Genomic DNA, 24613 nt, shown 5'->3' with positions numbered 1-24613 from the left:
AGAACATTGTAAATCAACTACACTTTAATAAAGAAAAAAAATTTTTTTAAAGATTCTTGCATCCATCCAGGGACAGAGGACTAACAGTCATGAGAATGCTTAGAGACAGCTGATGAAAAATTAAATTACTAATTACCTATGAAGTACATTGGTTTGCTTAGCCTAAACTTCCTAAGTATATAGGGAAGTGCATTGGTTAGCTTAGTATAAACTTCCTAAGTACACAAGGATGGCTTCAGTGTAATTCTGATATAAAACTGTCTGATTTTACTCCCGAAATTCTCACCTGGCTTCCCTATCCAGGTATCATGAAAAACTTCATTTTTTTTATTTAAGTGAAATATGCTTTGGTTTTCTACTAAAAGCCAAGTTATCTGAAAAGGATAAACTGTATCAGTATTTTATTTTATTTTTATTTTTTTGCTTTTTGGGGCCGCACCCCATGGCATACAGAGGTTCCCAGGCTATGGGTCTAATTGGAGCTGCAGCTGCTGGCCTACACCACAGCCACAGCAATGCCAGATCTGAGCCACCTCTTCGACCTACACCACAGCTCACGGCAATGCCGGATCCTTAACCCACTGAGCAAGGCCAGGGATTGAACCTGCAACCTCCTGGTTCCTAGTCAGATTGGTTTCCACTGTGCCAAGATGGGCACTTCCGTATCAGTATTTTAAAAGGCGAAAGATTTATACGATATGAAGAGAAACCAGAGTATGTATTAGCATTTTAAATTTGGGTATGAGTTTATAAGAAGAATGTTATTTGAGAGGACTTGAGAACACTTTTAAGAAAATGAATAAAATGCTGGTTTGTTTCAAAGTAATACTTACTTTTTCACTCATTGATTCCTCAAATTTATGGTTAAAGAGGCACTTATATACTCTGCCTTCACCAGCTTGTGTCTGGAAGAGATAACGTCATCATCACTATGACTAGTTACGCTTTGCATTATCCACAACTTTCTGTTAAATTATAACAATGATGACGACCTTTGAACAGAGCCTCAGCCATTTATAAAATTTAGTCGCCTTGGAAAGAAAACAGTCATCGCAATAAAGATGAAAAATAATTTCCCATGGTGTCTGACTATTGTCATGTATTCCCAAATATACAGTTAATTAGGGACCCAAAGAGAAGTGTTAGTTCTTACAACTTTATGCCTGAGTCAATAAAACTCTAGCATTGGCTCTGATCAGTGGTTCTGGTAGTTAAAGCTAGTAATTCAAAACAGCAGACCAAGTGGGAGTATACACAAGCCACTCTCAGTCCTTTGTGGTAAAGATGGAGATTATTTCTACCTAAAGGGTTAGAAAGTTGTTTTATAGGGTTTGCAGGAAGTAATTAAGGATTTAGTTTTAGAAGCTGTTTCCTTCTCTTAGCTGAAACTATTTAAATATAAATACGTAACATGGCCAAGTTTTAGCTGTGGAATATATACGAATGGGATTCCCTGGCAAAATAGGATTCTTATAGATAAAAGAGACTTTCAAGAACTGAAATTGAAAAGTGAGATAAAGTACAAAAAACAATGCACAGAGATAGTCCAAAGCCAAGCATTAACTAGATGTTCCATTAAGGCTAGTATATCACTTTCCGTTCTCCTGGGACCAACTCCACCTTCCATTTCACTGGCTTTTCCACATGCGAGGGCTGTGCTGGTTTAATTTTAGAATCAAGTATAAAAAAAATATTGAAGAAGAAAAGGAAGCAAAGGCGAAAAGTTTCTGAGATGACTCACATTTTCACAAAAACGCTCCCGATCATCTCGGCAGGCAAAATATAAATGCCGGTCTAAGTGAAAGTCATCTGAGGACAGCTCAGCCACCCGGAGAATGGCTTTCTTGCAGAGTTCAGAGACTTGAATCTTAGGATCCCTTTCTTCCGCTTCTTTCACCAGGCCTTTCTCCAGGCATGACACCACCTCACCCTGTGAGTGTGCATCCTAAAATAGCAAGGATACTCACGTTTTAAAACTTTCACCACAATGAGCTTCAAAAAATGTCATTTGGTTCGAACAAATGAGCCCTCAACACACATAGCTTCTCACTGTTCTATTGGGAAACAGAGTGGGAACCAACCAGATCCTGGGAAATTTAAGTCAGTTTAGTTTGTACTAGAAACAGGAACCTGACTTTTTAGAAATTAGGAAGTCAGAAAAATTTAAAGAAATTACTTTAGCCCAATGCACTGATCATAGTACATGTCAATACTGAAATAACATTGCAGAAATCTCTGTTCATTTACCTTGAAGGGTTATGTATTTCCCAAATAATAGTGCTTTAGCCAAGTTTTAAAAAAAAACAAGAAACCATAAAATTCATTGAGAAAAGATGATAGAGAGACCCTCTTTCTCTTTTTTCTATTTATACTATCCACAAAGAGCCCAATCTTGAGTGTAATGTTCACCTTGATGTTTTGGATTTATTTTAATGCGATTTTAACAAGATTACCTCCATTTACTAAACTACTTTTGAGAGTCTTCCTAAAACCATCCAATAATCTTCAAATATACAAGGCATCGACCCCATAGCAACCACACACATTCATTCAAAATACGAAAAATTTCCCCTAAACATTTTTTATTCAAGAATCCCAATCTTCTATACTTAGAAGATAGGCTTCAATAATGTGAGAGGTATATCATTAACAAAGCAAACCAAAGCAGCAGAAAATACAGGGCTATCATTTATTAACACACACACTCATGCATATAAAATCTCATTATGTTAAATATCATGTTGATGGAATCTATATATTTAAAAAAAATTCCTAAAACTAGGTAGGGAAACATCTAATTTAGGTAAAATTTTGATTCAACAAAAATGTACATAGTTTTCCCCATTTTGCTGTAATTGGCTTTGTTCCATAGTATGTTAATTTCCAGGTATTTCCAAAAAAGTGTTCATGTTCTCTCCTCATAGGCCTGTGAAAAAGGGGTAGGAGCTGTGATTCCCATTGTGCAGATGAGTAAACAGAGGCCTAGAGGAGTCTGTCAGCTCGTCCAACTGCAGAGCAGATGGCACCTGGTTAACTGCCCGTCATTTGTTTTTTCAGACCTCAGAGTTCTATGAAATTCCTACAGTTTGTATGTGGGTTTTGTAAATTTTTTGTGAAGAGAGGCCATAGCTTTCATTAAATTTCAAAAGGTTTTCTAACCCAAAAAGATCAGGAAGCACACTACACGAGCAGATTCCTGTGCCTTCCTACTTTCTATCTGTACCTCAAACTTCCTCACCAGCTCTATGATCTGTCCAGTGCTTCGTGACCTGAGATGACCAGAAGGGTTTTTTGGAGAGTAATTCTGGGAGAAACAAAAATCTGAAGGACAAGTAACAAAACGATTAAGGACAGAGAGAGAAGGAGACACAAATCCCAGAAACCCAGAGAAAGGCTTATTTTTCCTTCCTAACTTGAGAGTGACAATCAAGTCCTCCGTCTGACTTTGGCCCTCTTAGAAGAGCCCTAACCATTTCCACTGCCCGAAAGAAAAACAAACCTAGGATAACACAGATTTGGATGGAAACACATCAGTCACTTTCTATTTAGAGTATACAAGAGATAAGTATCAACACGATTTTATAAAGTCATGTCCTATACCAAATTTTCATAGCACATAATAACTTACTGAGATGGTCACTAGCAATCAGGTCAAGATCATATAAAAGAGGCTGAAAATAGAAGCATGAGAGTCAACTTTAGATTCAGACTGAGCCTTTACTTCTGGCATCATAGAATAAAGAAATGATTTCCGTGTAATGAGTCAAGTGTTTCCTTGGATACTCAGGGTTCATAACTGTTTAAATGCAGCAGCAGCATGGTTTGAGACCCCCTGAAGAATCTGAGATGTAATTTTAATGACAGCAGTTGCAGCACCACATATTGCGATCAGGCCACAATATCACCTCCATTAGACGTTTTCATTCATCGTAGCTTTAGATAATTTTCTTCAAATAAAGATATTTTAGGAATACTTTTCAGTTACCCAGAGTCTCTGAGCTTTGCAGTTTAGCCCATTTGAATTATACAACTGAAATACACACAAATACTTGACAAAGAAGACTGTAGGGTTATTACTGAATATGAATCAGAGTAAAGGGCATTAGCCACAAGAAAATAAAATTACCTAGGTTAAAAAAAAAATCACTTAGGTTAAAAAAAGTTAAGTTATTAACATACAGGCTTGACATATGAGTAACATATGATCCTGTAAATGGACTTAAATGAATTTCAAAAATTCTACTGTGGTGAGACAAATGTCTGTCTCAAAACTACTACTAGTGCTCTGATCAGCTTTCGTACTTCAAAAGGTACTATTTTTTCTTTCCTAAACCTTGTCCTTAAAAAAAAAAGAAAGAGAGAGAAAGAAGGATAACATGATAACATTAATCACAAAAAGGTAGGCAGGAACTGTTTTCATTTCTGCTCTTTCATTTCTCCATTTCAACATTTATGACGCCTCCTGTGAACTACATCTCTAGATAAAGAGGGGAAAAGACTGTGTGAATTACTCAAAGCAGCTGGTAAAAGCAGGGAATGATAAAATGACATGTCTGAGTGAAAAATATGAAAGTAATAATAACGTGTCGCACGTCCACCGTTAAGTTCCTGCTGTGGACCCCACACTCTACTTCTCTTCGGATGACATAAATCACGGACATTTATCTTTGGAGATCTTTGTTTTCATTTTATTTTTTATTTTATTTTATTTTTTTTGTCTTTTTGCTATTTCTTGGGCCACTCCCGCGGCATATGGAGGTTCCCAGGCTAGGGGTCCAATCGGAGCTGCAGCCACAGGCCTACGCCAGAGCCACAGCAACGCAGGATTCGAGCCGTGTCTGCAACCTACACCACAGCTCAAGGCAACACCGGATCGTTAACCCACTGAGCAAGGGCAGGGACCGAACCCGCAACCTCATGGTTCCTAGTCGGATTCGTTAACCACTGCGCGACGGGAACTCCCTGTTTTCATTTAAAAAAGCTATTTCGAAAATTCTAAAGATATTATTAAGTATATAGTCTTGTTTTAAAATGTATACATATTAACATTTTGAAAATAATCATAGTTTTGAAATCATGACATTTATATGTCCATAAAGTGGCAGGGTACAAACAGATGAACCACAACCCCTCTTCTCTGACCTTTGGAGGTCAGTTCAAAGCTGGTCACAGAGGAGTTTGCAAGCTTCAAAGCAACAAGTTTACAAATGATGAGAGTGTTCTTTTCTATGGTCAGAAGCTGATTTATTAATTTTCAGGATAATTTTCCTATCTAAATAACTGGCTTCAGAGAGGTAAACTATAGCCAGAAAAGGCAGAGAAGGTCTGAGGACAGACGGCCAGCATCTTCAAACTTGGCTATAGCAACAGAGAGCATTATACAGAAAGGACATGCTTTTTTCAGAAGTGCAGGCAGGAGTCCATCTGGTCCTAGGGTGGGGTCTCACATAAAAAGAAATTTATCTTACCGGCAGGTATAGCAAAAGATAAAAATAACAAAAATGTGCATTTGGATGGTCCACAGAAATGTTTTCTGTTATTTCAACAAAGCTTAAAAAGCAACCCTTACTATGCTGTCTCTGGGCTCCAGCACTATTTTCTGCCATCACTTAAGTCAATGCAGGCTCAGTAACTCATGTACGCAGCTAAAAGCAAGTTTTATAGTGACAATTCAGACTGCTGGCAGGAAGCTCACCAGTGATTATTTTGATGGGCAATAGAGAAAAACTACTATAAAGAGAGGTAATTTGTAATGGTCTATTCTACAAGATAGACCACTAACCACAAATATGAAAAGGTGTCATCAGTGATTCCTGAAAAGTATGTCTGAAACAATTACATAAAGATTTTTAAGAGTGAGGTTTGGAACTGGATATAATCCTCACACCCTAAATAAAGTTAGAGGAGTTTCCTGAATTGTCTGGGTGACTTAAGGCTTCTGTGCCATTTCTAGAGTGTGCTGGGAAAGGAAAGATTGTGCCTGCTTTATAAAAACTGGTCTTTTGGAGTTCCTCCTGTGGCTCAGCAGAAACGAATCTGACTAGGATCCACAATGATGCAAGTTCAATCCCCGGCCTTGCTTAGTGGGTTAAGGATCTGGCAGTGCCGTGAGCTGTGGTGTAGATCGCAGATGCAGCTCAGATCCTGCATTGCTGTGGCTATGGTGTAGGCCAGTGGCTATAGTTCCAATTCAAATTCTAGCTTGGGAACCTCCATATGCCTCGGGTGTGGCCCTAAAAAAGGAAAAAAAAACCCAACAACAAAAAACCCAGGGGGCAGCAGGGAACTGTAGGTGCTGCAGCTGGGTTGCGACAGGTGCGAGAGGCAGAATGCCAGGGACCCGTGGCACGGCTGGTAGCAGCTCAGAGAAAAGACCGATTTTAGTCAGATAAGAGACACACCTGAGGTTCAAAGATATGAGGATCAAAGTAAGGCATTGTTGTGGAGATGGGATTAAGACGGCAGAATAGAAGGACTGGAGCTCAACTTCTCCCCTAAAAACAATAACATTTACAACCAAATGCTGAGCAATCTTCAACCAAATGGACCGGAAACCTTCAAGCCGATATCCTATTCCAGAAGACAAAGAGGAGGCCACATCAGGAGGTAGGAGGGGCAATTATGCGATATAAGCAACCCCATACCTTCTGGGTAGGAAGCCCCACAGCCTGGAAAGTAACTGTTTCACAGAGACTTGCCCATAGGAATGACAGTTCTGAGCCCCACATCAAACTCTCACGTGTGGGTATCTGGCACTGGGAGAAAGCCCCCAAAGCATCTGGCATTGAAGGCCGGGGGGGCTTGTGCGCAGGAACTCCATGGGACTGGGGGAAACGTCCTGTTCTTAAAAGGTGCACACAGACTTTCATGTGTACTGGGTCCCAGGGCAAAGCAAAATCTCCGTAGGAATCTGGGTCAAACCTGACTGCAGTTCTTTTTGTTTGTTTGTTTTTGTTTTTATTTTTGTTTTTGTTTTTGTCTTTTTGCTATTTCTTGGGCCGCTCCCGCGGCATATGGAGGCTCCCATTCTAGGGGTCGAATCAGAGCCGTAGCCACCAGCTTACGCCAGAGTCACAGCAACGCGGGATCCGAGCCGCATCTGCGACCTACACCACAGCTCATGGCAACGCCGGATCGTTAACCCACTGAGCAAGGGCAGGGATCGAACCCGCAACCTCATGGTTCCTAGTCGGATTCGTTAACCACTGTACCATAACGGGAACTCCCTGACTGCAGTTCTTGGAGGACCTTCTGGGAAAACGGGTAAATGTGGCTTGTTGTGGGGGAAGGACATTGAAAGCAAAGCTCTTGGGAATATTCAGCAGCGTGCCTTTCTCTGGAGGTGGCCTTAATGGGAAAATCAGCGCTGAGAAGCCCCAGGGCAAACAACAATCCAGGTAGGACCACAGCGGCACCCATCAGTAAACAGGCTGCCTAAAGAACCAGGCCAGCACACAGCTAGCTTCTAATCTCACTCAGAGACAAAGCCCCACCCACCAGAGAGATAGGAATCAGCTCCATCTACCAGTGGGCAGTCATCAGTCCCTCCCATCAGGAAGCCTACAGCAAGCCCCTGTACCAACTTCAGCCACAAGGGGGGCAGACACCAGAAGTAAGAGAGGCTACAACTCTATTATCTGTAAAAAGGTCACCACACCAAAAACCTATAAAAATGAAAAGACAGAGAACTATAACTCAGATAAGGGAGAAAGAAAAAAAACCCAGAAAAACAGCTTAGTGATCAGGAGATTCTCAGCCTCTAGGAAAAAGACTTTAGACTGTTGATGCTGAAGATGATGCAAGAAATAAATAGAAATAAACTGGAGGCAAAGATGGATAATTTACAGGAAACACTGAGCAAAGAGATACAAGATATAAAACTTAAATGAGAAGAGATGCAAAATACAATAACTGAAATAAAAATTCATTAGAAGCAGCCAACAGCAGAATACAGGAGGCAGAAGAACAAACAAGAATGGTAGAGGACAGATTAGTAGAAATTACGGATGCAGAACAGAAAAGAGAAAAAAGATTGAAAACAAATGAAGAGAGTCTCAGAGAACTCTGGGACAATGTGAAACGCACCAACATCTGTATTATAGGGGTGCCAGAAGAAGAGAGAGAGAAGGGTACAGAAAAAATATTCCAAGAGATAATAGCTGAAAACTGCCCTAACATGGGAAAGGAACCACTCACTCAAATCCAGGAAGCACAACAAGTACCATATAAAACAAACCCAAGGAGGAACACCCCGAGACACATATTAATCAAGCTGACCAAAATTAGAGACAAAGAGAAAATATTGAAAATATTGAAAGCAGCTAGGGAAAAGAAACAAATCACACACTCACAAACCCTGATAAGGTTATCGGGAGATTTTTCAGCAGAAACTGTGCAGGCCAGAAGGAGTGGCATGATATGCTTAACGTGATGAAAGGAAAAAACCTCCAACCAAGATGACTTCACCCAGCAAGGCTCTCATTCAGATTTGAAGGGAAATCAAAAGCTTCACAGATAAGCAAAAGCTAAGAGAATTCAGCAACACTAAACCAGCTTTATGACAAATACTAAAGGAACTTCTCTAGACAGAAAAGAAAAGGCCGCAACCAGAAACAAAAATACCACGAATGACAAGGCTCACCAGTAAAGGTATATATATATATATAAAGATACGAAATCATCCACACACAATTATTCCACCAAAATCAGAAATCGTGAGAAGAGGAGAGTACAAATGCAGGACACTGGAGATGAACGTGCAATTAAGAGACCAACAACTTAAAACAATCCTGTATATATGTAGACTCGTATCAAAACGTCAGAATAAATACAAACCAAAAATCTACAACTGATACGCACACAAATAAGAAAAATCAACTCAAATACAACACTAAAGATAGTCATCAAACCACAAGAGGAGAGAACAAGAAAAGAAGGGAAGAAAAAAGAGCAACAAAAACAAAAAACCCCCCAAAACAAAAACTGGCCTTTCATTAGCTGCCTGAGAGCTGTATGCCAGTGCACAGTGCTCTCAAGACCAGCTCAGAAGTGTCGGGTGAGAGGGCCAGGGCCCTGTGCTGGTATGAAGCAACGGGTATTTGGTGACAGTCAGACAATCACCAGCACTCAAAGCTTCCTCTGCACTGGGATGTGCAGTCCAGCATTGCAGCACCATGTGAGGGAAACCTGCAGGCCAGGGTGCTCTGAACAAACAGAGGGCAGAGACAAAGGGATTTTGTTTTCTCTCACACTTCCTCTACAGCAGATTAATGAGCAGCTGAGGCCACACACAGGCCTCAGGCTACCTCTCCCACTGGCACCCACTGCTTCTCAGGAGTTCCTTTCATTTCTGCTGAGCAAACAAATTTGGCATAAATCTGGCTGAACCTCCATTAGGACCTTCTGGAAAACAGACTATCACGGACAAATAAGATCAGATATAATTAAAGAAGAAACTTGGTAGTTATTGTCTTTACTAAAATTAGTTCTCTGGAGATGAAGATAACAATATAACAGCTTTATGAAGTAACTTTCTTCTGACAAGCCAGATACACCTTCTCATATCCTTAAATTTTTTTTCTTTTTTTTTTTTGTCTTTTTCTTGTCTTTTAGTCTTTTCTAGGGCTGCACCAGTGGCATATGGAGGTTCCCAGGCGAGGGGTCTAATCGGCACTGTAGCTGCCAGCCTACACCACAGCCACAGCAACGCGGGATCCGAGCCTCATCTGCAACTTACACCACACCTCACAACAGCTCCAGATCCTTAAACCACCGAGTGAGGCCAAGGATCGAACCTGCCACCTCATGGTTCCTAGTAGGATTCGTTAACCACTGAGCCACAACGGGAACTCCTTTAAATTTTCTAATATTTAAATACGTTATCTTCCTTTGTTTTGGTGTGCTAAGTAATTTTTTTTTTTATGGTGACAGTGAGGAATATGCAAAGAAAGGGAGAGAACTCGAGTTTCTCCTAAACCAACAACTTTTCCCACAAAACTACAGAATGCTTTTCCAGAGGGAAATTATAAATAACCAGCAACTGGTTTTGTATTTTGAAGGTAGCACTAATCTTACCAGATACCAATTCTTCTACTGCCCCATACACTATTGAAACATTGTGTTACAAAGAGATGAAATGCATTCACTGGTAGACTAGCCTTAGATACTGGGGCAGGCTAGACCTCAGTTTTAACTCCAAGTTCAGCCCTAAATTTTTCCCAAATCCATTATACAAAGCCAGTATAGTAGATACCTTTTCTCCAAGCCGAATGCTGCCACATTTCAGAATGTTGATGTCGTTTTTACAGCTATCCATGAAGCCACAGATTAGACGGTAATCACTGAAAATGATGGCTGTCATCTTGGTGATGTACTGGTGACACTGGTACTCGGTGATATTGCCTCGGTGATCCACCAAGCAGGAAACCAAGTAACCCTTTACAACTGGTTCATCAGCACATTCTTTGATCTGCTCAAAAGAAGAGGCTGTTTTACACAAGTGTTCTATTCTCTTACCAAACAACCTTTATGAAGGAGAGAATGTCTGACATTTTCTGGTTGACTTCCCACCTCTACACGTGGGGGGAAGAAAAGGAAAACACTTAGAAATGCTTTTGTTTTAAAGAAAATAGTGTGGCCATACCTATTCAGATTGTTGTACCTTCTAGGATACACCTGATTAATGCATTCTGCAAAAAATACGTACGTATACAAATGCTCAGGTAGAACTCATGTTTAAATGGAGTAAAACAAACTTTTACAAAATACCAGCTTTTGGAGTTCCCATCGTGGCACAGTGGAAACGAATCCGACTAGGAACCATGAGCTTGCAGGTTCAATCCCTGGCCTCACTCAGTGGGTTAAGGATCTGGCATTGCTATGAGATGTGGTGTAGGCCAGAGCTATAGCTCTGATTGGATCCTTAGCCTGGGAACCTCCATATGCCACGGGTGCAGCCCTAAAAAGCCAAAAAAAAAAAAAAAAAAAAAATCAGCTTTATTTAGAAAATTTATTAAAATGCATTCATTAAAAAGAGCAGCTATAGCTCTATTTTTTCGGTTTTTTGTTTTTTGTCTTTTGTCTTTCTAGGGCCGCACCTGTGGCACATGGAGGTTACCAGGCTAGGGGTCCGATCGTAGCTATAGCTCTGGCCTACAGCAGCCACAGCAACGCCAGATCTGAGCCACATCTGCGACCTACACCACAGTTCACAGCAACACCGGATCCTTAACCCACTGAGCGAGGCCAGGGATTGAACCTGCAAAGCTTATGGTTCCTAGTTGGATTCATTTCCGCTGCGCCACGACAGGAACACCAGCTACAGCTTTAAAATGATTCTACTGAGTTCTTTTTCCACACAAAGAATGCAATGGACAGTGAGGAAATTAATCTAGGGAATAGGTCTGGAAAATAGGTGCAGAACTGAACACTAGTTGTATATCCCAAATCAAGCTACAAACCAAACTATTATTGTTAGGTAACTAATGTCCAAGGAGAGGGAGTAGACACAATATTACTTCTTGACTTTAATGTGCTCTGATTAACTACGGATTTGGACTTTTTTTTTTTTTTTTTGCTTTTTAGGGTCATATATGTGGCATATGGAAGTTCCCAGGCTAGGGGTCAAATCAGCTGCAGCTGAGGCCTACACCACAGTCATAGCAACGCGGGATCCGAGCCGCACCTGTGACCTACACCACAGCTCACGCCAACATTGGATCCCTGACCCACTGAGCAAGCCCAGGGATCAAACCCACATCCTCACTGATACTGGTTGGATTCGTTTCTGCTGCACCACAAGGGGAACTCCCTGGACATGTGTTTCTGAATTTAGTAGAATCCCAGCGTCACCAGCAGGGTCTGGAACAGTGGTTAAAATGATGTTCAGTGCAGTCTGTCGAGAAATTTGGGAAGGTGAAGGCTACTGCAAATCTAATTTGGGTGGTTTAGACATGCGATCTAGTGGATCAACCACAGAGTGACTTCACAGGGGGGTAGCAGTCCTTCAAAGTACATTTAAAACCACAAGTGTTAAAGAAGGAAATTAGCCAAAAAGTATTGAAATTCAGGCATAAAAAAGTGAAATCTACTTTTAGGGTTATAAGTTTGAATTATAAAGTAGAGAAGGTTGTTTGAAAAAACCTATTTCAGAGTTCCCGTTGTGGCGCAATGGAAACGAATCCAACCAGGAACCATGAGGTTGTGTGTTCGATCCCTGGCCTCGCTCAGTGGGTTAAGAATCCGGCGTTGCTGTGAGCTGTGGTGTAGGTCGCAGACGCCGCTCAGATCTGGTGTGGCTCTGGCGTAGGCTGGTGGCTACAGCTCCAATTGGACCCCTAGCTGGGAACCTCCATATGCTTCTGGTGCAGCCCTAAAAGGACAAAAGACAAAAAAAATTTAAAAATTAAAATAAAAATAAAACGAAAAAGCCTATTTCATTTGGAGAAATTAAAAACAAAGAAAAATGGCAGTTTTGACACGAGGAAGAGCCAAATGTAACTTTTTTTCCAGTATAAATGAGACGGGAATATTTTATTGGTTTCTTTGAAACCAACAGAGACCATTCTCCACTATTACACCACCTATGGCAAATATGTACACACGGTAAAACAAACACAATCTCCTTCATCAAAAGGTGCTGCCGGGTGAAGGACACACCACACACTAATTATCCTACAAGCCCCTGGATCGCTTCATGTCTAACCCCAGTGTTAAATCTAGAGCAAGTCAAAGACTCAGTGCAAGAGAAAGAACTGTTTATTTTTAAGCAAACTTGGGAAACTGAATAGTCTCACACTGGCTTCAAGAGGCAGCAGAGTTCTTCGACATCAACGAGTTGAATGCAATTCTTTCAGCTTAACCTAGAGCTCTTTTTCTGGAGATGCCTAAAAAGAAGGCCAAGAGGAGTTCCCTTGTGGAGCAGCAGGGTAAGGATCTGCATTGTCACTACAGTGGGTTGGGTCACTGCTGAGCTGCGGGTTCGATCCCTGGCCCAGGAACTTCTACCACGGGTGGAGCCAAAAAGAGACTGAGTGAAAGAGGGAGAGCGCAAGCCATGAATGTAATTCCAGGAAAAAGTATTTTGGGGATTTTTTTTTTAAAGCAAAATAGAGGTTAAGTTTCAAAAGTGAAAGGATAACGAGCTGCTTGAAAAATTTTACCATCTATAATTCAACCATTTATTTATTTTTGTTTTATTTTTTATTTTTTTTGTCTTTTTGCCATTTCTAGGGCCATACCCTCGGCACATGGAGATTCCCAGGCTAGGGGTCGAATTGGAGCTGTAGCCGCCAGCCTAGGCCAGAGCCACAGCAACGCAGGATCCTTAACCCACTGAGCAAGGCCAGGGATCGAACCCGAAATCTCATGGTTCCTAGTCGGGTTTGTTAACCACTGAGCCATGACAGGAACTCATGTAATCCAACCATTGAAAAAAGCTCATCATTAAAAAAAAAACAAAACAAAAACATAACTAGTGGCAGATACTTGGGTTTTAAAATTAATGAAATACAAGTATTAATACAGGCTCTAATACTGGGGAACCAACAGTTTAAAAATCTGAAGAAAGACCCAGAGAAATTAAATGTATATTTAGTTTCAATCACTTGAGATTTTACTGAAATACTTGAGATGTTAGAACCTATTTGTATTTCAGTTCACCACCAATTATAACTGGATATAGTGTTTGAATAAAAATTTTATGCTTTTCTTTAACCTATTAGAGAGAAGTTCAATGCAACAAAGAAAATTTCTAAGATTAACAACAAAAAAACAGCATTAAATCATCAATATTTACGAATGAGAGTCAACTCGGGAGTGGCTGTGGAGCAGATTCTTAAGGTGCCAATAAAAAAATGCTACAGTCACTCTAATTTTTTTAATTTTTTTGTCTTTTTAGGGCCGCACCTGCAGCGTATGTAATTTCCCATGCTGGGGGTTGAATTGTCAGCTGCTTCGGGCCTATGTCATAGGCACAGCAACGCCCATCTGGGACCTACACTGAAGCTCATCATGGCAACACCAGATCCCAACCCAAAGATTGAACCCATGTCCTCATGGATACTACTCGGGCTCGTCATTGCTGAGCCACAAGGCGAACTCCCTATAATCACTCTATTTTTGACATGAGGCAGGAGAAAAGCAAGCAGTATTTGGCTCAATCATGGAGAGTAAATAAAAGTTGGGTTTATTTTCCTCCTTGGAAGAAGGATTCCAAAATTAAGAAAGAAGATAATAGGGAGATGTAGAATAAAATGTTTTGTTGGCAATTATGTCCTTCCTTATATTTAATTTTCCTGACTCCAGTATAATATCCCTCTAGGGAGGGAGAAGGGCCCCTATTACTTGAATCTTTTATAAAACCACAACAGCCCAAAAGGTTATAAGAGGGCCATCTTTACATATACATTACAAGGAAGCCAGTTCTATTCTAGATAGGGAGATAGATAAAACCAGCAGAGGGTGAAATTATTCTGATGAATCTGCATATTCTCTGAGCTCACTTTCCACATGGCACTCAACCTGGTATGTATAGCTAGTGACAAAGCTAGCTAAGGGAGTTAGAAGCTAGAAGCTGAGGATCAATGTTTTATTTTATTTTATTATTTTATTTTTTTGTCTTTTTGCTGTTTTCTAGGGCCGCTGCCGAGGCATATGGAGGTTCCCAGGCTAGGGGTCGAACGGCAGCTGTAGCCGCCGGCCTACGCCAGTTCCCCAGCAACGCCAGATCTGGGCTGCATCTGCGACCTACACCACAGCTCACGGCAATACCGGATCCCTAACCCACTGAACAGGGCCAGGGACCGAACCTGCAACCTCATGGTTCCTAGTCAGATTCGTTAACCACTGAGCCACGACGGGAACTCCTCTACGTTTTAAAATAAGCTATTCTTGAATGAATAAGCAATGAGGTCCTACTGTATATTCAGTCTCTTGGGCCAGACCATGAAGGAAGATAACGTAAGAAAGGGAACGTATATATATGTATAACCAGGTCACTTCACTGTACAGTAGAAATTGGCACAACATTGTAAATCAACTGTATTTTAATTTTAAAAAATTAAACAAAAAATATTTAAAAAATAAATACATAGAAGCTAGTCTATTTTGAAGCCCCAACAAATATGAAGAAGAGTCACAGCTTTAGAAGAATAAAGCTTATCTGATTCATAGAAGGTCTGAGGAAGAAAACAGGGTCTACAAGATCCCATAAAGACGTGAGTGAGGAACACTAGCTGAGGGCTTATCTGGCTGGAACAGGGTCTTCCTTAAGAGCTCAGGAGAAAATGGTCCTGACTTGTCATCAATGAGGTAGTTTGGGGACAGATCTGTATGATGCAAGATCTGTAGTTAACTCTGAGGTAAAAAAAAACAGCAACTGTTTTCTTTGTGATTCTTTCAGCATGCAGAAATCTCTGGCTTTGAAGAATTTCTATCACTAATTCTAAAAAATAAAATGAAAATCTCAATACCGTAATTTTCACTAATATTATCTGATATATACACTAAGCCAAGAGAAATAATTGAAAAATATCACCAATTAGCATCCATACAATGTTATAAATTTTCATTAATTTTTTTTCGGTCTTTTTGCCTTTTCCAGGGCCACTCCCTCGGCATATGGAGGTTCCCAGGCTAGGGGTCTAATCGAAGCTGTAGCTGCCAGCCTACACCACAGCCACAGCAACTCGGGATCTGAGCTGCGTCTGCAACCTACACCATAGCTCATGGCAACGCCAGATCCTTAACCCACTGAGCAAGGGCAGGGACCGAACCTCATGGTTCCTAGTTGGATTCGTTAACCACTGAGTCACGACGGGAACTCATTAATTATTTTTGTCTCTACTCAATAGCCTTTTTTTTTTTTTCTTTTGTCCTTTCAGAGTCACACCCATGGCACATGGAGGTTCCCAGGCTAGGGGTCTAACTGGAGCTATTGCTGCCAGCCACAGCAATGGCAGATCCAAGCCATGTCTTTGACCTACACCACAGCTCAGGGCAACCCCAGATCCTTAATCCATTGAGTGAGGCCAGGGATCGAACCCACAACCTCATGGTTCCTAGTTGGATTTGTTTCCACTATGCCACGACGGGAATTCCTCAATAGCCATTTATAACAATCATTTTCAAGTTTTTTAAAGGCTAACTCTTATTTATTTATTTTGCCTTTTAGGGCCACACTCACGGCCTGTGGAGGTTCCCAGGCTAGGGGTCAAACTGGAACTACACCACAGCCACAGCCACGCAGAATCCAAGCTGTGTTTTCAACCTACACCACAGCTCACACCAACATCGGATCCTTAACCCACTGATCAAGGCCAGGGATCAAACCTGCAACCTCACGGTTCCTAGTCAGATTCATTTCCACTGTACCACGACGAGAACTCCAAAGGTTAAACAACTCTTATTATTTGAAGCATTTGCCTCCATGGTTCAACTGATCCAACTGCACAGGCAAAACACTTAGAAATGTTTAGGAGCCTCGTGAGGAAATAAGCAGACTGTACAATGTGTGAAAGCACTGACTGATGACAGAAGCGACTATATTCTCCATTTGGGGACAAAAAGAGCCTGATCTCCAACTTGTCTGAATCAGTGGCATCCAACTGTAAGTGTGAGTAAATGCTAAGGAAAATAAATCCCATTACACCCCTTTAGCCTATCTCTCAACCAAGACATATGTGAATTCCAAGCAAAGTAAATGGAATTAGTTATCCCTCCCCTAATAACTGGTGTGGTCACCAGGTGTAATTTTCTCTTCAAAGCCGTAAATACACACAAATTTTTTTCTTTCACAACTTACCTCTGATATGGTAGATTTGCAAACCTCTTTGGCCACAGATTCAAATTTAGGATCTGTAGTTAGGTTCAGCTTATAATTCCACAACAACTAGGTAAAAGAGAAAGAAAAAGAAAATCCAGTTTAGAATAGCACAATTTTTTTTTTTTTTTTTTTTTTTTTTTTTTTGGTCTTTTTGCCATTTCTTGGGCCGCTCCCGAGGCATATGGAGGTTCCCAGGCTAGGGGTCAAATCAGAGCTGTAGCCACTGGCCTATGCCAGAGCCACAGCAACGCTGGATCAGAGCCGTGTCTGCAACCTACACCACAGCTCACGGCAACGCCGGATCCTTAACCCCCTGAGCAAGGCCAGGGACCGAACCCGCAACCTCATGGTTCCTAGTCGGATTCGTTAACCACTGCGCCACGACGGGAACTCCAGAATAGCACAAAATTTATCATTAACGGTTACTATAAATGATAAAATTCCATCATACAGAGTCAGATAAAGCATATTCACACTTCAGTTAATGAACAAAAAGTCAGACAAAATGTCACTGTATTTACAAATAAAAGGAAAATAATGTGCAAACAAAATAAAACACTACTATTTTGACATACTTCTTAACTTTTTTTGGGGGGGGGAGTGCTCACACTGAAGTTCCTGGCGCAGGGATCAAACCAAACCATTGTAGAAATGGGAGCTGCTGCAATAACAACACCAGATCATTAACCCATTGTGCCATAAGAGAACTCCCAAGGATAAACTTTTTTAAGTCAGGAAAAAAATCAAAATGAAAATTCCTGATGAGGATTTCAGAGAAAATATAAAGAGGTTGTATAAACAAACTTCTTCTTCAAATAAAAGTCATACCCAGAAGCTCAGAACTGTTAGGTTTAGTTGCAGATTTCACAATTGATAGTGCTCTCTATAGAGCATATTTTTATGAAGGAGACTTGTCCATAGCCTAATTTTCAGGCCTATTTTTATTCCTCTAAAATCCTATTTGACATACACACTAAAAGGTCTATGTTACACAACTGTTTTAACATGTCTTAAACTAAGAAATCTCTAAAGCCATTATTACTATTCACAGGTAAGGGCTGAATATTTATCTCTGCAGCTTCAGTTTAACAATTTCATCATGATTGAATTTCTGAAAAGTAGCAAAAATGAGCTCTTAAACTCTATGCAGATGGACAAACAGTTGCAGGGGCTTTGTATGAGGTAGAACTTGAAGAGATCTGGCGTCTGAGGGGCAGTTCGCAAGCCTTTCTCTCTGACTGCTGCAATCCAAGACTAAATAATACAACCGCTCACTGACTGATTCTTTGAAACATCTGCTTAGCACTTCTTATGATATACCACACACAGTCTAATCTCAAGGGCATCACCGGCTATTACAGAGAACAGAAGCAAAGGCTTGAGCACATACTGTGTTAGGAACTGGGGGATAAAACGAGAAGAAAAACCAAGACCGTCCAGGGTGGCTAAGCTCAATGGCAGGTAATAAGACCGGGTATTTGGTTAATGCCATCACTAGGTCCAACTGGGGAGGAGTGCCCCAGACTGTGGTAGGGGTTTGGTCAGAGAAGGTGCACCAGAAAAAGAGCTGCCTAAGGTGAAATATGAAAGATGAGCAGTGGTTAGCCTTATTAAAAGGGGTAAGGAAAAGACTTTTAAGTAAATAAAACGGCATACTGCAATGGGAAGCAGAGCATGTTAGAGGATCTCAAAGTCCAATGGAGGACTGACTGACTCTGGAAACACAGGCCAGGGCCAGATCATAAAGCCCTCGTTAAGTCAGACTTCAACTTTAACCTAAGAGTAATGGGGAGTCACTTGAAAGAGAAGGGAGTGGCATGGCCAGATTTGCTTTTCAGAAGTAGAGCAGAGGCCATATAAAGGGCATGAGGAAAGACAAAGAACAGGCAGTTAATTACACATAGGAGGGCTGAGGAAGACTGTGTGAAGAAATAAAATATAAAGGAAGAATAGGATTTCTTCTACTCCCTACTCAAAAACAAAGAAAAGCAGTAAACAAAACAAAACAAAACAAAAAAACCCCTCTAATCTCCTGGAATTCCCCTTGTGGCTCAGCGGGTTAAGAACCCAACTAGTCTCCATGAGGATGTGGGTTTGATCCCTGGCCTCATTCAGGGGGTTAAGGATCCAGTGTTGCCATGGTCTGTGGCACAAGTCACAGACATAGCTCATTTCTGGCATTGCTGTGGCTGTGGTGTAGGGCAGCAGCTACAGCTCCAATTCAATCCCTAGCCTGGGAACTTCCATGGGTATGGCCCTAAAAAGCCAAAAAAAAAAAAGTTAAAATAAAAAACAACGCTCTAATCTCCCAACTATCATCAATAAGAGGTTTTAGAAAAAGGAGTAAGAATCTGGCCACCATCTACAATGAAAAGCTTAGAGGATGGGACTTTTGCCTTGTTTACCACTGTAGGCCCAGGGCCTCAAAGAGTGCATGGAAAACACATAGGCATGGATAAATATTTATTGAATAGATCAACGAAAGAACAAGTTTATGTCATGATATGTTCAACCAATAGGACATGTAAAGCCAAACTGAGAATGGATAAAGGAGAAGTTAGTTTTAACTGAAGAAATCTTAGGCCTCCTGGCTCCTCAGAAATAGAGATGAAGTCCATGATTCAAAAGACAAGGTTAGCTTTAGACAAATACATTTTACCCTTTTTTTTTTTTGGTCTTTTTGCCTTTTCTAGGGCCGCACTCGCGGTTTCAGGCTAGGGGTCTAGTCGGAACTGTAGCTCCGGCCTACACCACAGCCACAGCAATGCCAGATCTGAGCCAAGTGTGTGACCTACACCACAGCTCACGGCAACACCGGATCCTTAACGCACTGAGCGAGGCCAGGGATCGAACCCGCAACCTCACGGTTCCTAGTCAGATTTGCTAACCACTGAGCCACGACAGGAACTCCACATTTTACTATTATCTATCTATCTATCTATCTGCTACTATCTAATTGAACAGTTCAAATTTAATTTTAAAATTAAAGCAACATATTTTTTTGTTTGTTGGTTGTTGTCATTTTGGCTGCTCTTTAGCATATGGCACTCCTAATCCAAGCTATAGTTGCAACCACATGATTAAAAAAAAAGAAATGAGAGGTAGAATATTTAGCATTAGACAAGAGTATCATAGTTGTCAGGTGGGGTCCTATTTGTAAGGAAATTTATACCTACTATTGGAACAAATAAGATCTGTACCCACAGCTCCCTATGCTCAAATTCAACCAGATGTAGATCGTGCAGTACTGCAGTATTTATTACTGAAAAAAAAAATCTACGTATAAGTGGACACATGCATTTCAAATCTGCATTGTTCAAGGGTCAACTGTATTCACAAAGCTGTACAACTATCACCACTTTCTAATTCTAGAACATTCTCATCATCCAGCAGGAACCCCATGCTTATTGTCACTCCCCAGCCTCTCTACTCCCATCATTTGCATCCATTAATCTAATTTCTGTTCTTTTTTAGTTTGACTTACTAATACACTATTATTCTTTTAAGAACATAGGGAAAAAAGGGAATTCAACATAGATTTGCCACAAGTACATTTTCCTCTACAATACAGATAAACACACATTACACTTGACTACTGAGAGCTGATTATTTACACAGTATTTAATAAGTATCCTTTCCTCTGAGTGGCTATAATCAACTAAGAAAAATAACTGCAATTTGACAGTAAGTACTGTTGGTTAGCATGATATATTTCAGGTTCAATTTCCTTAACTTTAAAATGTTTATCTTTGAATCCATCTATTCCCCCATGTCTCTCTCCCAAATATGTACTGAGCAGATACTATAATGTATCACGCTAGTGACAGAGTTGAGAACGGTGGAAGTTTAAAGAAAAGAACAAAAAAACCCCACTATCTCAGCACTCAAGAAGCTCAACCACAGGAGACAAAAGAAGGAAGAGACAGAATGGGAAGAAAATAAGCAATAAAAACAGTGTGACAAACGGAGTAACAGAAGCATAGAGAGGATATTATGGGAATACAAGCGAAGAACACATCACAGTGATTCCAGAGGAGGGCTAAGTGGGGCTGGCCGTGGTCAAGTGATACTGGGCCAGGAGTAAGATGGAATTGTGTCAGATGAACTGAGGAAGAGGGGGGTCCTGGGACTACAAAGGTAGAAAGGAAAAAAGAGAACAATGCTAACTTCTGGGATTAGTTCAGAATGGCTTCAGTTGAGGGTATGAAAGTCAGGGGAGGAGGGGTGTTAGGTTACACTGAGTATTACAGCTGATCTTAAAGAATCCAATTTTAGTCCAAAGGAAATGAGAAGCTAATGGGTAATTTTAACCAGAGTGTAGAGAAGGACGACATTGAGGGGTTAAAAGGCAAGAATTGTTTAATGGGAGAAGATGGGATGTATCTGACATATACAGAATAATGACAAGATTTGGGTACGGGGCGGGAGTGGAGGAAAATTCTTCCTTCAAAGTCAAGCCCCTTGAAAGCATAGTTTAAGCTCTTTTTTTCTTAGGGCCACACCTGCAGCATCTCAAAGTTCCCAGGCCAGGGGTCAAGTGGAGCTATAAGTGCCAGCCTAGGGCACAGCCAAACTGATAACTTTGATTTAAAAAGTTTTAAGGATGAATGGAAGAGTTAAACAGATAAAAGTGAGCTCATCTATTTAACTCTTCCACTCATCCTTAAAACTTTTTAAATCAAACTTGTCAATTTAGTCAATTAGTTAGTCAAAACAAACAAGAAGTTCCTCAGCAAAGTCCCTTTCTAAACCCCTACCCACTCCCCAGAGGCAAATGCTTAATTCTTTTAGCTTTTTCTTATGGTAATCACCTCTATACTTTTAAGCAACTAAAATGGCTATTTCTTGAACTGTTAGTTTTAGATATTATAATATTCTATAATAGCTTTATACTACAGAAGATAAGGAATGGACTCTTATAACCTCTTCCTGATCCCAATCCTCCCAACAGAGTTAAATCATAACGGTGTCAGATATTCAGTATTTGTGTTATGCAAAAAACTGCATAATGAGCCATACAGAGTATTATTATGTTTCTTTCAATTTATAGTTTGTCATACACTTAACATTTATTTCATAAGCCTGCTTCCTGACAAACCCATTATTTTAATCCAAATTTCTCTTTACTGCTAAAGAAAATCTCTCAAAATGTTCAAAGGCCTCAAGAGGGAGTTCCTGTCATGGTGCAGTGGAAACAAATCCACCTAGGAACCATGAGGTCGCAGGTTCGATCCCTGGCCTTGCTCAGTGGGCTAAGGATCCAGCATGGCCGGGAGCTGTGCTGTAGGTTGCAGAGGTGGCTCGGATCCTGTGTTGTTGTGGCTGTGGTGTAGGCGGGCTGGGAACCTCCATGTGCCGCAGGTGCAGCCCTACAAAGCAACAGCAAAAAAAAAAGGCTTCAAAAGATCTCTCGGGTGAGACTTGGTGTTTTCCATCTTCCGGCTTCACTGCCTGGCTGTCGGCTAGGCCGCCCACAGGTGTCAGGTGTCATCCTTCACTCACCACTGGATCCTTTAACATTCTTTGTCTTGCTGTATTCCCGCATTTTATTGAAGCACATCCTCTAACAGCTTTCTGAGAACATGTGTGGGTAGTAAATACCTTGGAAAAGTACATGTCTGAAATGTCTCTTTTGTATTCTCTTTCCTATCATTTTTCCTCAGAATTTTGAAGGCGTTGGCCTACTATCTTCTAGTTTCCAGTAACGTCAAAGAGAAGTATCATATTCAAACTCTCAGGGCTCTTCCCCACCTGCCCCACCCCCAACCAAAGTTTTTGGGATCTTTTGTTTACTCCCAGGGTTCTTTTTGGAACCCTAAAATTGGTTTGGGTTACCTTTTCATCCAGGGTGTAAGGCATTCGATGGACACTTTTAATCTAGAAATTCATCTTTCATAGTTCTTGGGAATTTTCTATTTTTCATTCAATCTATTTTTTTTTTTTTTTGAGTGCCTAATACATACCAGGTGCCACTCAAGATGGATGTGAACAAAAAAAGGGTAAAATCCCTGCCCACAGGGGTTTATATTCTATGACGCTAACAATCAAACAGATCAGGTGATAAATGTTAGTGAAAAAATTAAGCTAGGATAAAAGAATTGAAGTGACTGGATGAGGGGTGTTACTTTATGTAACAGAGGGGGACAAGCACAGTGAATATCCTCAGGCCACTGTTCCATTAAGAAGGGCAAATACGCAGAACCTAAGTCAGGCATATTCTGAAGGGACAGCAAGGACGCTGCTGCTGCCTAAGTCAGGTCAGCATGGGGGACAGTGGTAGAAGAGGCCATAGAGCAGGTCTGTGCTCTCTGCTTGTGTTGAAGGCCAGTATTAAGGACCTAAGAGCTTCACCAGTGAGAAAAAATTCTTTAGCGTTTTTTGGGCAGAGAGGTAATATGACCTGACTTACCTATCAGAGGAATCATGTGAGCTGCAGCATGGAGTCTAACTGTAGAGGGACAAGGGCAGAAGAAGGGAGACTACTCAGGAGGCTATTAAAGGAGCATAGGAGAGAGTGATGATGGCGGGACCAGGGAGGTAGCAATGAAAATGGCCAGATCAGGATGCATTTCCAAAAGAGCAGCCAGTCAGCAAGGCTGCTAAGGGATTGAATGTGGAATTTAAGAGGAAGGGAGGAATCAGGGTTTTTAATCTGAGCAATGGGAAGAACTGAGGAGCCACTAACTGAGATTGGGAAGACAGTAACAAGAGAGGTTTAGAGGTAGAATATCCTGAGTTCAGTTCTAGAAATGATTACGAGAGAGTAGAAATGTGAAATCAGCACTTGGAGCCTGGAGTTCATGGAAAAGCCTGTGCTGGAAAGAAGACAGGAACCACAAACTGTCAGCAGGGGCAGCATCAATTATCGTCTCCAACTGGAGTCCTGGCAGCAGTCCATGTAGCCATCTGGAGGGATCTTCTCTCCAGAGGACAGCTCAGGTGTGAGAAGACAAGACTCACAACAGGCACTAGAAGGAGGAGCTTTGCTTAGAAACCTCATGCCCTATGGGAGCCATTCTTGCTTGAAACAATCCTCTGGGCATAGTTTCCAGGGTTCCTGCAAGGGACATACCCCAGGTATAAGAGTCACCACACTCGGGGAGCCTGCAGTACAGTATCCCCATTGAGTATTTAAAATTTTCCTTACAGTTCTTCCAAATCCCTACAGAATTTACCAATCAGGGTCATTTTATCACAAGCAATACTGCCTTGAACCTAGTTGATATTACACTCTTATCAGGTCACCAGGGAACTAATAAGCTAGGTAGTGAACAGGATTCAAATTCCCCTGAAGAAAGGGAAAGAAAGGGTTGTGTTAACCTTTTACTCACAGGGCTACTATGAGCTGCTGTAAATGTTCCTTACATGGGTAAGAGATACATAAGCATTTCTGGGGAGTCAATACCTCAACGTAAAATGGCTGTACACATACCACGGTATGGTCCACTTTAGTAAATAATACCCACAGCTTTGAAAGTAGCTATAATCACCATCAGTACATGAAAACTCCTTTATTCTATATTCACAGCAATACTTGGTATTAACACTGTCAGTCTTGAACTGTAGCAATTCTAATGATGAAAAGTAGATACTGGCATCTCACCGAGGTTTGAATTTCCACTTCCCTGATAACTAATGAGGACGAATACCTTCTCATTTGTTTATAGGTCGTTCAAGTATCATCTTTAAGACATGGATGTTCAAATACCTTACACATTTTTTTTCTTTTTTCTTTTTTTTTTAAACTAAGGGCTTATTCTAAACGTGTCCATACAATAGACATATCATATG

At 40.9% G+C, this 24613-nt stretch overlaps 1 protein-coding gene across 1 annotated transcript in view; it reads right to left on the bottom strand.

Annotated features, from left to right (window-relative positions):
- Positions 1 to 24613, bottom strand: part of GLG1 (golgi glycoprotein 1) — a 153659-nt gene that overhangs the window by 42747 nt on the left and 86299 nt on the right. Inside the window, 4 exon segments of the mRNA XM_005664351.3 lie at positions 834 to 905; positions 1742 to 1945; positions 10253 to 10468; positions 16802 to 16888. Of these exon segments, the coding sequence (XP_005664408.2) occupies positions 834 to 905; positions 1742 to 1945; positions 10253 to 10468; positions 16802 to 16888 (579 nt within the window).

Source organism: Sus scrofa, chromosome 6 (genome assembly GCF_000003025.6).
Source record: "Sus scrofa isolate TJ Tabasco breed Duroc chromosome 6, Sscrofa11.1, whole genome shotgun sequence".
Taxonomy (NCBI): domain Eukaryota; kingdom Metazoa; phylum Chordata; class Mammalia; order Artiodactyla; family Suidae; genus Sus; species Sus scrofa.
This window is presented reverse-complemented; position numbering and strand designations above follow the sequence as displayed.